At 30.5% G+C, this 19,340-nt stretch overlaps 1 protein-coding gene across 1 annotated transcript in view; it reads left to right on the forward strand.

The window, feature by feature from the left end:
- The window catches only part of LOC142326724 (putative peptidoglycan muropeptide transporter SLC46), a 56,551-nt gene that overhangs the window by 8,427 nt on the left and 28,784 nt on the right, over nucleotides 1-19,340 (forward strand). Inside the window, exons 2-4 of the mRNA XM_075369371.1 lie at nucleotides 653-842; nucleotides 3,380-3,619; nucleotides 14,963-15,137. Coding sequence (XP_075225486.1) covers nucleotides 653-842; nucleotides 3,380-3,619; nucleotides 14,963-15,137 — 605 coding nt within the window. The remainder of the gene's footprint in view (nucleotides 1-652; nucleotides 843-3,379; nucleotides 3,620-14,962; nucleotides 15,138-19,340) is intronic.

The raw sequence follows: 19,340 nt of genomic DNA on the forward strand, positions 1-19,340 counted from the left end.
TCGATTCTGGTTTTATCATTGCAGCAGATTGGTGTTGTCAAATATCAATAAATTTACTTATTAGTGGGAATTTGTAAGGTTTGTAATTAAGATTGTAGTTTAGGTTTAGCGTCAAAATGCATTATTATTATATGAGAGGGGGAGGACAATGAAAATTATGATTGAAAATTGGATCGCAAATACTGAAAGGTTGAGAAACACTACTATAAGGTGTTTTTGAGTTCAAAACAGATACAATATAAAACAATATAATAGATGCAAAGTTAAAACATAGTGAATTCTTCTCCCTTATCTTTTAAAGAAACTAACTGAAGGTAACTGCGATATCGTAAGTTGTTCTTCAAAAACTCATATTATATCATAGAAATGATGCAAATAATTAACAATAATATGTATTTACTAAATTGTTGTTAATTTTCAGTTAATATCGTAACAAAATTTGTAACTGACATTTATGGATTCTTCAAGGTTATTTTATACGAAATTTTAAAAAACGGTTCTATTAATTGGTTATTTTTTACTTTTCCTTAAAAAATATTTTTTTTTCTTCTATTGTGTATTTTATTATGTAAAATTTGTAAGTCTGTAAAAATGTAATATTGAACTTATAATTTTACTTTATAATTTTTTATGACCATAATTCTGTTTAAAGGTATTGAAAAAGCTACCATTTAATGAAAATGTTGAACCAACAGTAATTTATAATAGTAAGAAGGGAGATATTTCTGTAGCTAAAGGTAGACAAGACAATACTGCTGTTATAAAATATAGACCTGATATCATGAAGTTAGCATTTCCAGAACTTATTGCACTTTTGTTCCAGTTTTCTATTGGAATATCAAGTAAGACTTATATTATTTAAATTTTAAATGCTAATGTGACTGAAATGATTTATGTATTTGTATAAAAACAGATAAAAGTTCTAAAAAAATTTAGTAATGATCATGTGGATGATTAATTTATTTTTGAAATTCTGTGCCGATTTTTTTCATTTAGAAACAATGAAACATTGTGCTGGAACTGTACTAAATTTTTCATTAATGTATTTTCTCTTAGTGTCTGTGTTGTGCCTCATGTTTTTTATGTTCATAATTCTATGTAACTATATCACTATAACCATTCAGAATGTGAACAACATTCTGAATGGTTATTCCCAATAATCTAGTTATCTGCCTAGTTATCTATCGATAAATAGGCAGCTTTTACTCCTGTTTAAGCAATGTAAAAAAAAAAATGAGAAGGGTAAGTGACAGAAAATAAAACTTGTAGTTAGCCATTACGTTTTTACTGTTGTTTTTTTTTTATTTTAAAAACTACTTGCCTGAAAATTATCAAATCTCATGTCTAGGATACTGAATAAGAATTGATCCATTTTAATTTCTGAAAAAAATAGGATTGGTCAAACATTGTGGTTGCTATTTCTTGAAAAGGGTTGAAATATATTAAAATTTAGATTAAAATAAAAAGAAAATTGGAACAAAAAAGATTTTAATAAACTATACCCAGAATTTCGAGTTAAAAGTATAATTTTGTAATAAATAGTGTTCATGTCCCTTGTATAATAATATAGTTCTACATACTTTATTTATAAAATTTATTAATGCATATTAATAAGCTATCATAGTTCAGCTTATAATACACACAACGACTGTAAGGGTTTCTATAAGAACCATTTTGGTTCGCTAGCAGGCAGGCAGAGTTGGGAACATGACCAGAGAGATCAGCTGTGATGAGGTGATTGAGCTCCTCGTGTTGTCTTCTCCTTCTTCCTGGGGTGCTGTCCAGGTCTCTCCATCAATGGTATCCTAGCCTAGTTGGTATGTTCTGTATGTAGTTACTGGGCTGTAATAATGGAAGATGCCTGATTATTCGAGTTGGCAAACGGTATTGGTCAGAATAATTATCATAGTGATTGGTTGCTGTGGCTCAATCTCTGCCCAACGTGAAAATAATAAGCCCCTCAATTGGCTGCTCTACATCAGGTTGATATCACAGTAACATAATCCTGGCAGCTGTTACAATTCCAAAAACAAAATTATTCACAATATTATTAAATTTGAATTATTTTGGTAAGTATGTTTCATAAACTTTAATATGGTATTAATTACTAGATCATTTTACAATGATTTCATGAGTAAATAATAAAATATATAACTAAATTTACCATATTTAATTATTTCAGTCAGAATGTACTTGTAAATAAAAATTGCAAGTTGTATACCCCAGCACATTTCAATGTATGCACCCATTATTACTCTGCAAACTAAGTCATATTTTCATCCAATTATAATTAATAACATCAAGCACATCTTGAACACTGTAATAATAATTAGGGATGAAATCATCTTAATGAAAAATGACTTTCAGTATTTGAAATCTGAGGAAAAACAAAATATTTCAGCATATTCAAGTAACAGTTAGCTGTGATTCTTTTTTTTTTCAATGGATCCACCATGTGCTTGGAACACATGTAGAATGCATTTCCAACATCCTAAGTGGTGGGGTGGATAATAATCACAGTTAAATTATGTTCAGGACCACTACAGTGACCAGATTCAAAACCATGATTCAAAAAATGTTTTTATACATGATACAAGTTTGTAACACTGAAATATCTTTTCGATGTCTCTGCACTTCTAGTACACTTAAACATTTGTTGGCTGCAAGACTAATAGAAGAATTTTTCAGAAGTATCTGCTTTATCAAATTAATTGGTTTTTCCAACATTTGATTGTTCTTCTTCTCCCTGTATAGTTGTCACTCAACTTTTTTTAGGAGAGTTTTAAAACTTAATTTTTAGAATTAGTATATGTTCATAAGAATAAAAAAGAACAAAATTCTGAAATTCTGTTTTTGGGATATGTTAATCAATTGTATATGTTATTAAACATTTATATCATTATAGATGTTGTAATTAGTATTAATGTTTATTAATATGTAGGAATAGTTTACTAAATCGGTTTAATATTAGTAATGATAAACAGATAATGCTAAAGAAAAATAATTTCACCCCTTTCTTTAGTAGATTTTAAATATACCTAAAAAAACAGGTATTAAACTTGCACCATAGATAGCAAACTATCTATATTTATTTAAAAATATACTTCTTGCAGTATATGTTGTACACTATTGCAAGAAACTTGAATCTTGAGTTAATTTAATTATATAATTACTCTATTTGCTGTAACTGTACTATTAGTTATTATTTTTGACACTGTAGCAATGTAGCTTAGCATTTCTTTATATTAGAAATTACTTTAATTTCTGTTTTGTTTTTTGTGTTGTTTCCTTCTGATAGTCATACTTTCTTGGTATAACCTTTCTCCTTTATCTAACCATTTCTAAGGAGATATTCAAAAACTTATATCGTTAATTACAGGTGGAGTTATTACAAATGTTTGGTTGAAATCATATTGTTTATTAGAGCCAAATATAACAGAGTACAACTGTTCTGGTATAATACCAACAGAAATAGAAAATGATGTCCAGCCTGCGGTTTCACGTATGATATTCATAAAAACTTGTATAGAATCATTATTACCAGGATTAGCGATACTTTTTATTGGACCATGGAGTGATATCCAGGGACGTCGTCCATTATTACTATTAAGTATAGGTGGTAAGTTTATAAGAAGTATTATTTTATCCAACTATTTTCAAGTTTGCTTTATTTTACATCTGAGTTGAAGTTTTTTGTAGTATAGACCATTCTCTTTATTCATAGATTTTAATGTTTATTTATTTATTTATATAAGCTATTATCCATTACAAGGAATTCCTTAATATTAAAAAAAAATAATATAGCAAGAAAGTTGCAGGAAAGAATTATATAAAGCAAAATAATAGTAAGAAGAAAAATAAAAGGCAAAATAATATAGCAAGAAAGTTGCAGGAAAGAATTATATAAAGCAAAATAATAGTAAGAAGAAAAATAAAAGGCAAAATAATATTTTTTGAATTATAAATACATATACGATATTAGATAATGATTTATCATGATACCCAATGGACTCATCAACCATTAGGGTTATTGCAAAACTCCCAGAAGTACTCAATTCAGTCCAGTCCACAATTCAATCCCCCCCCCCCCCCCGCAGATCACACCAAGAATCTAATGAATCTACCGATCTAAAGCATTCTCAAGATGGATCTAGCTGAGTCAGACCTACACCCACAAAATGAAGAGTAGGAAAAGGTATCAAGAATACAAAAAAGAGTGGATGGTGAAAAAGGATAATCAACCTGAGGAGATAAATCTGCATAGAGAAAAGCTTAAGGACTCTTTCAGGCAAGAAGCACCCATCCCGCTTACAGTTCCTCAGGACATTAGGACATTTTTACCCGGATGGAACAGCACATTATTGATCTGCTGAATAGAATTATGTGTCAGTCAGTTTAAATTTATGCTACAACAATGTTTTTATTCCAGAAATTAGACAGTTACCTAAGAACAGGCGTAGGTTCCGAAAGGGAGAATCTTGCCTATTCCCAGATTTTGTGGCATTTCCAAGAATCTAGCTGAACTATAGATCAGTGCTATAGGAACTATAGGTCAGTGCTGCATTGTAAGGTGACTCTCTAATTAAAAAACTCTTAGTATTTATCTCTAAATCACAATCTATACATATTAAGATTAATTTTAAGGGCCTGAACACATTTAATTCCCAAGCATTGATCATTAACAATTATATTTAAATAAATTAAAAGGAAATGCCCAATTTCTGTTTTTAATTACTCTCTCTATTTACCATACAGGAGAGCTGGTATTTTTCAGTTATTTACATCTACCCCCACTTTTTCTCTTGAGGAGTTTAAGTTTACTAACATATTCTTAAATAATATGTAGGACTAACACGGAGTGCACTGCTAAACTTCAACCTCTGAGGATTATTTATTTTGAATATATAATGTGATGGATAAGTGGATGAGTGATTTATTTGTTTTTCTAGATTTTATGAATAAATAAACTTATTATAAATGTCAATTCAAAGTGCAGAATTAGAATTGTCAAACAAAAGGCTTATCACTTAATAACAATTATTTATGATAATAATATCAATAAAATTATCCTTGAATGTTCAAATGTTCATCCACATATACAATAAATTATTTATTTATATGTATACCTTATACATACTAACTTCTGTAATATATTGTGTTATTATGTGTTTAAATTATGAATCAAATTAAACTGTTACTATCATCTATTACAAACTGTGTTACTCATTGTTAGAATAAAATATTAAATTCATTATCTTAACACAATAGCTCAATATTACTATATCAGCCTATACATAACATTAAAATAATTTTAATTCATTAAATTAATATCAGTTTTCTTAGCTTGTTCAGAAAATTTCCAAAACTGAAATAGAAATTTCATCTTAAATTAGATTAAGAAATAAAATTTGTTTCATATTTTAATTTTAATAATGTGTAATTATAATGTGTTTTAATAATAGTGTAATTTTAATAGTGTGTTTAATTTTAATAGTGAAAGTTGAAAGCAACTATAACAAAATTGAAAACGGATCATTTAAATTAGAAGTTTTAATAGATATAATAATAAATAATCAATAAATTTAGTTTTTATTGACTATTAAATAATCTAACTAGGGAATTCTGCTAGCATAATCTAAAATGTGCATTTATATTTATATTTATATTGGAGTAATGATTTAATTTTTTTTTTCCAAAACTAAAAGGATTGTCTTCATGATTTTTACAATTTCGAATTTAAGAACCTCTATTTAATAATATAGCAAAGTATTGTTCATCAGTAATCTGCATTTGAATTTTTTTAATAATAGAAATCAGATACCACTTAATGAAATTGAAGTTAAAACCAATTTCTACAAATAAAAATTTATAAGTTTGTTTATTTATTGCCATACAATAAACTAGTTAAGTCGTTATCTCTGAAACTGTTAGTAAACAATTTTTAAATTCACAAACATAAATGAAAAATAGCACAACTGAGATATGAAGATATTAGTGCAATTATTTTATGGAATAGAAAGATGCAGTAAATTCTGTGAAGGAAATATGGATATTATTTAATAAATAGATTGATGTAAAAGTAAGTGGAAACTCATTGATAAATTACAGATATTATAAAAATGTTTTCTCTCATCTGACCATGAATTTAAATTACTGACCTTCCAGTTATTACAGATTATTACATGAAGTTGTTTTTTTATAGAAAACATTTTGTGGTTTTTCCCACTATTATTATTATTATGGAAAGGAATGTACAAAGATGATATTAAACATGTAGTGAAGTAGTGGGGATTAAAAAATTAATTAAATAAAAGAAAAAAAAATGTTTAGAAACTCTAATACTGTTCAGAAATTACTTCCTATTTATGAATCTTTTATCTGTAATTTTGGTTATTTGCACTTCTATAAAATTACTAAAAATATTTTTTTAAATTATAAGAAATATAAAAAGTTTTTAATTAAAAAATTTTAGTTTTGTGAAACAATTATTAAAACCAAATTCTGGAGTTAAACCAATCCATAGAATGAAACATCTTTTAATGGGATACTGAGATTCAAATGCCACCCCACAAGAAACATATGAAAAGCTTAAAAAAAATGAATAAAAAACTAAAAGCTATTTCAAGGAGCAGAAAATCTTTTTATTTTTTCATATTGTAAACATTTTGAATAGTAATATTAGTTTTTGTTTATATAAATAATGATATGGATATTTACTTTTGACAGTATATTTATTGTTTGCTAGGTTTTTTAAAGAAACCCACCGGGTTGGTCTAGCGATGAACGCGTCTTCCCAAATTAGCTGATTTGGAAGTCGAGAGTTCCAGCGTTCAAGTCCTAGTAAAGCCAGTTATTTTTACACGGATTTGAATACTAGATCGTGGATACCGCTGTTCTTTGGTGGTTGGATTTCAATTAACCACACATCTCAGGAATGCTCAAACTGAGACTTACAAGATTACACTTCAGTTGCACTCATACATATCCTCATTCATCCTCTGAAGAAGTATTATCTGAAAGGTAATTACCGGAGGCTAAACAGGAAAAATAAGGGGAGGTTTTTTAAAGATCTATTTCAGAGGCCTAATATGGGATGTTTCAGAAAGTTTCTGCTAATATTTATAGGCATATTCTGTAGAAAATAATGAGAAAGTTCATATTAACATGGGCTTCGGAAAAAATTTCTGAAACGCTTCTTCTTACTACCAAACATTTTATTTTTGTAAACTTTTTAACTTTGTATGTTTCAATCTATCAGTTAGAAATGTTGAATTAAGACGTAGTCAGAGGATAAGAACAACAATGGCTTTTTCCCCTTGGGCAGTCTCATGAAGCTGGTGGTCTCATTGACCTGACTGGAGGACATGTCTTTGCATCCAGCATAGTGCTGTCTGAAGAAAACTAAGTAAAAGAAGACTTGACGATGATGAATTGATGAGCAGTGAGCTGGGCCCTAGTCACCAAACTTGAAGAAGTTACAGACAGTTTTCAACATCATGTGGTCAAGCAAGGAAAACGAGAAATAAAGCACACTGAGGCCAAGCTGTCCATTATAACCAAAGAGATCAGCAATTATATAGGAGCAATCATTGACAGAGAATCGGGTAATGTTGCCAAGATGGATGCCGGGTCACAAACGAAACCTGGCTTGGCATCTGGCTGCCTGATAAAGAGAAGGCTAGCCAACACATTAACCAACAAGAAACTCACTGGACTGATTCTCCAGGAATGGTCTAAAAAGGTGTTCAAATACACCATTGTTGGTAACATCGACAAGAATGGGGGGGGGGGAGAATGGACACGGTTGCTGTTGTAGATCTCAACAAACTTGCTGATGCGTGGCTATTTGGGAACACTCTGCCGAGTTGACATCTCCAGTTGGCCTTACTAGGGGACGGAGCTGTGATAAAGAAGGATTACATTATATCAGCTGCCCTTAGAGCAGAACTAATTGGCAAAGACCCGCCCAAAGAAGCAAGCTTCGTCAGTTAGAATCATGTCATCTACATAGACTCCGGAAAGGATGCAGGGTTGGTACACGACTTATTCAGGACCTCTTCTGGAATGAAGGCTGGTAATAAAGGCATCATGGAGAGTTTTGTGTGGAAATTTAGATCTTGCTCCTTCTCCTTCAGTACCCAATATACTGGAATACTGAAGACTGAAGAAGACACAAGGTATCACATATGGTTCCCGGTTGAAGGATGTGGCAGCAATTGGAACCATGAGGGAGATCCTGGCCAGTCGAATGGGTACTGTTGATAATATAGAAATCAGGATTCCAAGGGCAAGAATAAGGCAGATAGTTTAAACAACACCATCGCGGTGACCCTGAATGGTGCTGCAGTTTCACCCAGATTGAGGCTAGCAATTTTAACGATTTGCTACTGAGGTGGAAATCAAGGAGGGACTGGGAGTTGCACTGGAAAAGCCACGGAGGACTTTCAACTAGTAATTCTCAGAATGGCTTATGGCAGTGTTAATCAACCTGGGGATTGAGACCCCCAAGGGGCTTACAAAATTAGCCCACAGCTTTACACATAAACAATAATGAAATTTTAAAACATTTTACTTACATTTATAAATACACATGTAAAGAAATTAAATTAAGAAATGGTTACGTTTGTTTTTCATTTAAAAGATTTCCCATACTTTGATTTATGGTGGAACACACAACAGTGAATTGTTTACAAATGAAAAAAGAGTATTCTTATATTTAGTTTTTAGTGCAACTGTAGATGAAAAATCCTTTTCACCGAGGTAAGATGTGCAAAAGAGTGTATTTTCAATGCTTCTGTTACTAAATTTCCATATTCCCTTAGATGAGCAAGCCAAAATGTATCTTCAGATGTGAATTGTAGTTGTAACATTTAACTGTTGACATTTCGATGAGCTGGTCATGAATCTCAACTGGTAACTTAACAGTTGCAACAATGCTTTCACCAAATCGATACCCATCTCTTCAAGAAATCATTTTTATCTTCCAGGATATACTCCACCAACTGAATTTTTAGCTCATGCAAAAGCATCTTTATGATATCCAAACTATTGTGAATACTAGTCTTGTCTTCGTCCAAATTTTTCTCAATATAATCAATTGGAAGCAAGTGAGAACATATTAAAATGTTTGGTTTGAAGACGAATAATCTAGATATAAATTTTGTTAATGAAAGCTTGAACTTATCAGTCATTAATAAAATGTTTTTATCACATTCTTGTAAATTCACATTCAAGTGGTTATATGCGAAAATACATCTTCTAGGTAAGCCAGCAGCTACATATACTCATTATTCTGTAAAAACATTGAGAATGGCTTTGTTTATCCTGGAAAAATATTATTGATTCTTTTAGCAATTCCATTAGATTTTGCATCCATTTATGCAAAATGCATAAATTTGTAAAAAAACGAAGTGAGCCATCTACATACTGTGAATCGATTAGTAAAAATACAAGACTGTACAATGACAGTTATTTAAATTATGGTTTGATCTCATTGGATGGAAAGCATAGTGTGCACTGTTTGCTTTCAAGTAATCTCCAATGAAAGCATGAAGTTGTCAAAATTAATTTGGCACTTGGAAACTAAAAAATCCTCCATATCATGAAAGCAAACCCATGGAATTTTTTGAAAGAAAATTACATACTTTGAGAAATCAACAAGCTTCAATCAATAAATCAAGCCATACTGATAAAAGTACATGTGAAGGTTGTAAAGTATACATTGCAAGATGTTCTAAAGTAGATCAGTCATAGTCAGGAGACGCTCTCAATCCTCTATAAGAGGATGAGGACTGATCTCAAGGCTCTAATCAGGGCAAGCAAAAGGTGTAGCTGGCATTTATTCATTAAGGAGACTTATAGGAATCATTGGGGAAGGCCATATCGTCTAGTTGTAAAAAGGGCCAGAAAAAACCTTCACCCTCTGACAGGTATTGAAAAAATGATCCGTACAGTCTACATGTTGTTCTTGGAGGGTGTAGAGATAAGCTGCTGCTTGGGATCTTGGGAGGGCCTTCACTTGGAATCCCACTGATAGGGCTCCAGGACCCAACTACCTTCCTAATGTAGCCTTGAAAGTGGCAATTCGAGCAAACACGGGATTACTCCTCAACGTGTTCAATAGATGTTTCAATGAAGGCATCTTCTCATACTCTGGAAGAGGCAGTGACTCATCCTCCTTCCCAAACCCGAGTAGGATCTTTAGGACTCCAGCTCATACAGACCATTATGTCTACTAAATACACTGGGAAAGTTATTCAAAAATATAATCCATCTGAGGCTTGCTGCAGCAGTTGAGGGCACAGGAGGGATGATTGCAAACCAATATTGTTTTAGGAAAGGCAGATCGACCTTAGATTCAGTGGCCAAAGTTTGTGTTACTGCTACAGAAGCCCATACAAACCAGAAGAGCAGGTCGTAGGACCAAATATTGCCCTCTCCTCACAGTTTTACAACATTTCTCACATTGCGAGCTTAGTGCAGAGGAGCACCATCTAATTGGAAAACATAACTTCTCTCATGAATAAAAGTTATCTGTTTGATCTACGAGATATCTCAATCAAATTGTTGAGAGCTGAAATTATCAGCTTGTTTAGCAAAGCATAGTACATTTCATCATCTAAGTTACCACTAATGACAAGTGGTCCAAGAAGTGTATCACATATTATTCCAGCCCATACATTTAACTGCTCTGGATTCTGGGTAAGAGTTTCATGATACCAGTTAGGTTTTCTTGGGACCAGTTCTTACTGTTATGTCTGTTAACAGCCCTATATAAAGTAAATGAGTCTTTGTCAGTGAACAATATAGTGAAGCAAGAAATAGTTTTTGCTGTTAATCTCTGTAAAAACTTTTCTGAATTCAACCCTCCTATCAAAATCATTTTTAATATGTTTCTTGTACTAAGTGAATCTTTTGTGGACAGTATTTATATTTTGTAATACTTTTTGCAATGATCATCTAAATAAATTATTGTTTCATGCAATTGCTCTTGCTGATGTTAATTAGTAACAAAAATTTCTGCTAATATTCTTTCTTCAATAACTGGATCAGCCAGGCTTTTTATCATCTACAACTCTACCAGTGCATTGAAATTTTTCTATTAAATTTGTGACTGTAATCTGGAAATTGTGTAATTAGGATGCCGACATTAAATACACTAGTTGTTCTTTTATATCTAAAAGAATCTAGTTTTTATTTTTCCAAATAAAAGTACTATTTCTACTTTCTTAAATTGAAAAAAAACATTGATTTTATCCAAGAGTTTTTTCCGTAGATTATAGTTTTTTAACCAAGGTAAAAAAAAAACGAGGTTTCTAAGTCAGGTTAAACTTTATTATACTAAATTAAGTTTTTTAATTTTTTTATTTGTTGACGTTTGTTATTTAAATTTTTAACCTTGTTAATAAAAAAACAAAACTTCATCCAAAAATAACATCAGTTACACTTCCAACATCCGTTAGCTATATATCACAAAATCTGCAATGAATATAAATTTTGAGAAATGTAACTTACCTTTGTTTAATTGTTGATCAGTTGTTGACATTACCAAATTATGAAGTAAAAAATTATTTTCTAAAGTTTCTCATTAAATAAAATTGACATTTCTGGCCGCCATTTTGGTTTAGATTGAGAGAATTAAAATTTTTTGATACCATTTTGCTTGTCTTGCAAAGACGTTTAAAACCAGGTGTTACATGACCATATCTCCCATTTAAAATTTTTGAGCCACCCCTGCCCCTTCTGAAGGCTAAATACTCTAAATTAGTGCTTACTGAGTTAGACATCTTATTGGAGAAGATTTCCAAAAAGAGAATCAGGATACCTCATATAACAAAAAAAAAATTAAAGGGGAGCATACAACTGTAGTTCTTGCTATCTGAAACAAAAAAACAAAAAAAAACATTATTAGCCGCCATTTTGGATTGGGCTATCAGAATGTAGTTTTAATTGTATCATTTTTCTCATTTCATCAAGTTCTTTAAAATGATATATCAAATGACCATTGGTTCCATTTGCAGTTTTTGAGTTGCCCTCCCGCTCCTCATCACCAAAAAATCAGAAAGAGTAAATGTTTGTTTATTGAAGTATCTTCTCAGTACAAGGAAGAATGTCGCAAACCGCATCGAGTTATGTCAGTTATAAAAAACGTTAGAGGGGGTGTAAGTTACTTTTCAGCCATGCATTATATATTGATGTTAAATGAGAATTTATCACTTAAGGTAATGAGTGAAACTATTATAAATTTCAGAAATATCATTAGCAAACTAAGCTGGTTAAGTCTGAAGTTACAAGCTTAAAGAAATTAAACCCAATGTTAAAGTGTAATTTTCTTAGAATATGATATACATGGACTGTTGAAAATGGTAATTATCTAAATTTTTTTTTTATCACTTTATTTCAGATGGCTTCATCTGTTAACATTTACTGATAACACTGATAGACAAAAAAAAAATGTTTTAATGTTTCTCGAAGTGTTTTACCATTTCTTGAATTGCTTTTTTGTGTATATTACAGATTTTTAAATATAATTTTTCTATTGCGCTTAGTTTTAAATAAATTACACTTAAAAAAAAATTAAGAGAAAATATAGTTAAAATCTATAAATTTTATAATTTTGCATGGCCATACCTGTGTTAGAAAGATTTTGTTGATGCTTTTCTTTTATAAATAGCCTCAGGCACATCCCGAATTAATGTCTAATAGTAATAAGCTAGATTTAATATTCCATTTACCTTTATAGCAGCTTTCCATCACCAAAACGTCTTGGTGGAAACGTTCACCATGATCGTTACTTACATCTCCGAGGTTGTCCGGGAAAAACCCAGATGTGAGTGGAGGAAATGTATTTTCAAAGATATATTTCATCTCATAGCTGTGTATGAAGTAAGAAGTTTATTAACAATATCGTGGTAATTGTCTGATTTTTGTTTGCTGAAAAACTTTTTGCAAACATCTTTAAATAAAACCCAAGCTGCAATTTCTACATTATTTAAGATTTAGTTAAATACTAATCATCTTTGACTCATCTTTGACCAACTCTCTTATTTGAGGAGCAACAAATATTCCTCTTTTAATTTTTCCTTCACTTACATTCAGAAATTTATGCCTGATGTACAGAATCCAGGACTATAATTCTTCATAGCTTTTACAAAATTTTTTATTAGTCCTAGCTTGGCATGGAGAGGGGGTAAAAATATTTTTTGGGTTCAACTTAGGGCACATGAATAATATTTTTTCCATTTGGAGTTAAGTTGTCTCATTTCTTCCACTGTTGGTAACATAATGTTTATCCCTAGTTCGGCTGTCCCATTCGCAAAGAAAACACATGTACTTGGTACAGCCTAACTGCATGCGTAACAGAATAGCTATAACTTTCAAATCGTTGCATATGTTCAGCTATGTTTTTTATAATTTATTTTTTGAAGAACATTTTTCACCTCATCAAATGTCTCTTTAAAATTAATACTGTAAGCGATTGTATCAAAGGATATTTGTTACTGTTGTGTAGTAGAACCACTTTTAAACTATACTTGGTTGAATCTATGAAAAGGCGCCATGCCTCAGGTTTATGAACTTGGCCTAAGTGCAACATAAGCTCATCAATATTTGTACAATAAACCAAACTATTCTCATAAATAAAGTACTGAGAAAGTTCTTTTTGTCGGCTTCAAAAGCCTGAAATTACTATATTTTTTGAAGTAAATTACAGCCTTGCAGTCTTTATCCTAACAGTTCAGCTTGATTTTTTTATAAATTTAAATCCCTAACCAAGTCATTTAATTCAAATTTTTTAATTCATTTTTTTGTGATATAAGTTGTGAGTTATTGGAAGATAATTCAAAATCAAAATCATTGTTGTCTTCTTCAGTACTGCCTGATTCTTCATCGTTGCTTTCGAAACATACATTCACAGGTGGATCAGAAATTGAAATAATTTCACTGTTAGGTACAGGCCTGATTGCAGATTGCAATGAAGAATATTTTACAGTATTTTTAGATTTTTTAGAATTTCCAGACACACTTGTTAAACAAAAAGTAACAATCGGTTACTCACCTTTGGTTTAACAAAACCATAGGTACACCAGATTTCAAAAGCCTTCCATGTACCTTTCAGTCATCCTCTTAAATATACAGACAATTAGTGCATACTATATGAGTATCCCATGTCTTATCCTGATCACCAATTTTACAAGGAAATTACAAATGATATGCTTTTTTAATTAAAGGTGTAATGTTTTTCTATTTGATTTTACAGTAAACTCACCACATTCATAACAAAAGGCATCCACATCATTTACACAATTTCAAGGCATTATGACACTGCACTGTTAACAAACTTAAGACAGCAATAAGTCTGAACAAAATTAATTAATTCATTCCTAAATCCAGTGCTTAATACAAACAACACAGCTGTGTTTTCAGCTAATGTTTTGACCTGCACAGACATGATTAATCTTGTCCATGAAGGCCCATTCTTCAGTATTAGATATGATGTCATAATATGTGACTGATATGATTTAATTCTTTGTCTAGTATTGTTTATTTATAGCTTACAAATTATGTTAACAAAGTTAATCAATAAAAAATGAACTAACAAAATACAATGTCAGAGCTTTAAATACTAACTATATGTTGAAAAATTAAAAAAAAAAAATTAATTAACATTTAAAAATTTTTCAAAAATGGTGAGTGATAGAAAGATTCTGATTTCATATTTGTTTTCAGCATCAAAAAACAGATTAAAATCATGTATCACATTTTAGGAAACAAAAATTATGTTTATCAATGTAACCATTATGAATATTTTGGCTTTTTTGTAGGTATGTATATTATGTTGTTAATTTCTAAAGGAACATTTAAGAAAATTATTTATACTTATTAAAATACAGTTAATAGATAATGTATATTGTAAATAAATATCAGCATTTTTATAAATTGTATTTAATTTTGATTGTTACAGGATTTGTTGTGTCGTTCACTATGTGGACTGTTCTCTCAACACATACGCATTTGAATCCATGGTATTTCCTGTTTACCTCTATACCTGTTGGTTTAACTGGTGGCTTTGTAACATTTTATTTATCTACTGTTTGCTGTATTAGTGATATAACACCTATTCACAAAAGATCGTTCAAGTAAGAACTTTTTTGTTTTTTTATAACCAATATACTTGAAAATTTAATGATAGAATAATATATAGCTAATATTAATATTATTAGTTGAGTAAGTTAATTTTGCTTGGGCCATTAATCATTGTAGACTCAACATTTATGTTCTTCATGTTGTAGTAATGGTCACTGGTTGCTTAAACTACCTTCTAAATTTATTGTTTCTTTTATTTTGTAGATTTTATTATTTTACAACTTAATGAAGAATTTTTTTAAATTATAGATTTTTAACCCTTATTTAAGAATTCAGTATGTACATTGTAGGAATTCCTACAGATAGCTCAAATTTAGTAGTATTTTAATGTTTATTTGTATTAATTTTTGCAATCTTCTAACTCTCCATAACTTTTTCAATAAAATTGTACCACATGTGTTAAGTACCACACAAATGAGTTAAAAATTGTACCACACAAATGAGTTAAGTAACAATTTACATAAAAAAACTGTGATAAATAGATCATTTTTAAATTGGTATATTTTATTTTCTTTTAGCATACTATTTTGTCTTTTCAGAGATTTTGTTTTCTTTATTTATTTTCTTCAGTTTAATAATTCTAGGTAATTATTTAATAAACAGTTGGGCAAATTGCATCCTAACTGCAGAACACAATTATTTATAAAATTAACTTTTAATTAAATACATAATTTATAAATATATGTGTTAGCAAGAAATCATTTGACAAAAAGAAATACTGCATAAATGTTGCGACAAAACTGTTTAATTTATGTCCTGTATTTCTTTTACAAAATTTTATGTTACAGTTTCAGTTATAATTTGGAGTGCTGACAAATGTTCATTTCTATCATTAAAAATAGCATACTAGTGGCTTTACTGCCTTTCAAATGTGTATTACATTATAAAACCAAAGAAGAAAAAAGTGTTATTACGTTCTTATATACAATATAATAAATCATTTTATTACTTACTTGACTGATAACTATCTTTATGAGATCATTTCTAAAAGTAGATTACTGCCTTTCAAATGTGTATTACATTATAAAACCAAAGAAGAAAAAAGTGTTATTACGTTCTTATATACAATATAATAAATCATTTTATTACTTACTTGACTGATAACTATCTTTATGTGATCATTTCTAAAAGTAGATATTATCAGTATTATTACAACATTAAATTAACCCCTAATTATTTAAATAAATGTTATTAATTTTTTTTTAATTTGATTTTTTTTTTGGTTGTATGTAGTAATTGATGTATATATTAGTTAAAAAAATAATTTTAAAAGCATCTTTTATTTATTAAGATTAATAAAAATCCAGTCATCATCTTCTGGTGTTCTGTCTCGTTGCAGGTTCTTTATACCACCTTGTCTCCATTCACTTCTGTCCTAAGACTTGTCCTTTGTTTCCTTGTAGCTCCACTCTTCACCTCATCTCCCTTCCTTTCTCCATCTACTGACTCTTCCAATTCAGTTATCAAGATTCCACTTCATCTAACCACATATCCTAACCAATTTCCTTTTCTTTTGTGTACTTTCCATATGAGTACTCTTTTTTCTTTTATCCTGTTCTTTAATTCCTCATTCCTCATTTTATCCATCCATCATATTTTCTCTATTCTTCTTCACATCCACATCTCAAAAGTCTCATTCCAATGCCTCTTCCTCTTTCTCTGTGCTTCACTCCCGTACAACAAGACACTACATACATAACATTTGACTGACTTCTTCCTTCACGTTAAGTCCAGAGTTTTATTACATAGTAATTCCATCATATTACTAAAGGCTTCCTTTGCCATTGCTATCCTTCCTTTTATTTTCATTGCGCTTTTCCAGTCCTCTGTCAACATAATACCCAAATATCTGTAATTTTTTCTTCTATTTTTCCTCACTTGTCCCCCATCAGTAAATTAACTTTGTTGTTTACTTCCATTAATTTAATTTTTCATACATTTTTTCACTCCATACCCTTTCATTTCTTCGTCTTGAACTGCTAACAATTGTTAAAGCACATATGTGCAACCAGCTAGAATTACCATATCATCAGCAAAGCTTTTGTATCTTATTTTTTGTCCTCCTATACTTACTACTTTCTTTCTTTCTTCAAAATATTCCTTATCATATCAGTTTATTATTAATGTAAATGTTGAACAGTGTCAGAGAGAGACACCATCCTTGCTCAACACCATGACCTACACCACCTAGTCAGTCGTATTCTAATTTACTTCCATTGCTGCTGTTTGTCTCAAGTATAACTCTTTAATTAACCTTCTGTCTTTCCATTCTACTTTTTTTGCTTTAAGAATTTCCATCATTTTCTCCTGCTTGACTGTCATTTATGAACACAGACTCATTCCTTTTTCTTTCTCTAAATTCCACTCTAGATTCTTAATAGCCCGATGGCATCTCTAGTTCCTTTCCCTTTCTTGAACCCTAACTGTTCCTCTCCTGCATTCTCTTCCATTATTCTTATTGACCTCCAGTTAGGATTCTCAACAGTATTTTGGTGACATGGACTATTAAAGTTATTGTTCTGTGTACTGTACATTTTTTGAAATAGTATCATTACTGTTTTTACAGAGCCTTCAGGCTATTTTCCTGAACTGTATACCCTATTATACAGTTGTACTATTTCTTCCACTCCTTCCTCCTCAAACATTTATAAAATTGTTTGAGAAGTTCATCTATTCCAGACGATCTTTTATTCTTTGTTTCTTTAATTTCTTTCTGTTCTTTATATAAATGCTTCTTTATCCTCTTCAGCTACCTCCTATTCTATTTTTATACTTAGTTCCTTAGGTTTCTCTCTTGTTATATACAGTTCCTCCACTTATTCTTTCCTTCTATGTCTTGCTTCTTTCTCCTCATGTAGCATTTTACCAACCTTACCCTTAATATTTCTCATTTTATCATTCGCTTTCCACTTATCTCATGCAATGTTCTTCATCTTCCTAAACATCATATCTTATGCTCTTTCTTTTCAAGATTCTTAATATCATTGCATTCCACCTTCAATCATCTTTCCTTAGCTTTATGTATTTCCTTTCTTAACTTACAGTTTAATTTGCAATATATCACTTCTTCATTTTCTCTTGTCTTATTTCTGTACTGCCTTCTTTCTTCCATTTTCTTTAGCATTTCTGTTGTTACCCATAATTTCTTCACATTTCCTTGTAATAGCTTATTTTCCTTTGCTGTTTTTACTGTGGCATTTTCATTTTCATTGGTCTCCTCACCATTTTAATTTTCCTTTCTTTAATTGCTGTAGATAATCTTACTTCCATTGTGTTCTCATCCAATTTATTTTACTTATTTATTTTTAATTCCATTTCATACTATTTTCCCTTTCTCTACTTTCTTTAAAGCTTTTCTTAGTTCCATTGACATTATTAATATTTGCATATGGCAATTCATTGACTTTCTTAACAGTATTCCTATACCTTTTATCTACTGAGATATGATAGAATGCTTTGTCCCCAGGGGATACCCATGCACATCTCCATTTTCTGTGTTCTTTGAAAGTGTTGGTTATAAATAGTTTTCTTCTTGGCAGAATTCTGCTAATCTGTTCTCCCTTTTATTCCTTATCCCTAAACGAAATTTTTCTACCACACTTCTTTCATCATCTTCTTTGACCACAGCATTCCAGTCTCCCATCAGTGCCTTACAGCAGTCCTTTTCTGATTTTATTACATTTTCAGTACCCTTTTTACATCTCCAACATTTTCTTCTTTATAATTTGATGGTGGCATACATACTTGTTTTTTATCAAAATCTTTTGATAAAATCCCAATCCTTAACGATATTAATTTATCATTTATAAAATACAGTTTCTGCATCCGATTTGCTACTTCATTCTTCATATTACTGCCACTCATTTTTTCATTCCTTTCTCCCAGGGTAAAATACAGTACTTCTTCATTCCTCATTTCACTGTCAATCCCACCTTACTTCACTCAGTCCTAATATATCCATTTTATTTATCTTCATTTCTCTTTGAGATTCTCTAACTTTCCAGTCTATGACATTACAAGCCTTTGCATGTAGTCTGTCTTTTAACGTCTTTTATTGCTTCTCCTAGAGATTCAAATGAGAAATTCTTGAAGATTTAATAGAAATCAGCATCATAGTTCATTGCAAGGAATTATTACTAGGATCTTAATGCGGTGATTTTCTGTTTCCTTTTATTCTAATACTCTTGACTTCGTTA

Source organism: Lycorma delicatula, chromosome 6 (assembly GCF_047948215.1).
Source record: "Lycorma delicatula isolate Av1 chromosome 6, ASM4794821v1, whole genome shotgun sequence".
NCBI classification, from domain to species: domain Eukaryota; kingdom Metazoa; phylum Arthropoda; class Insecta; order Hemiptera; family Fulgoridae; genus Lycorma; species Lycorma delicatula.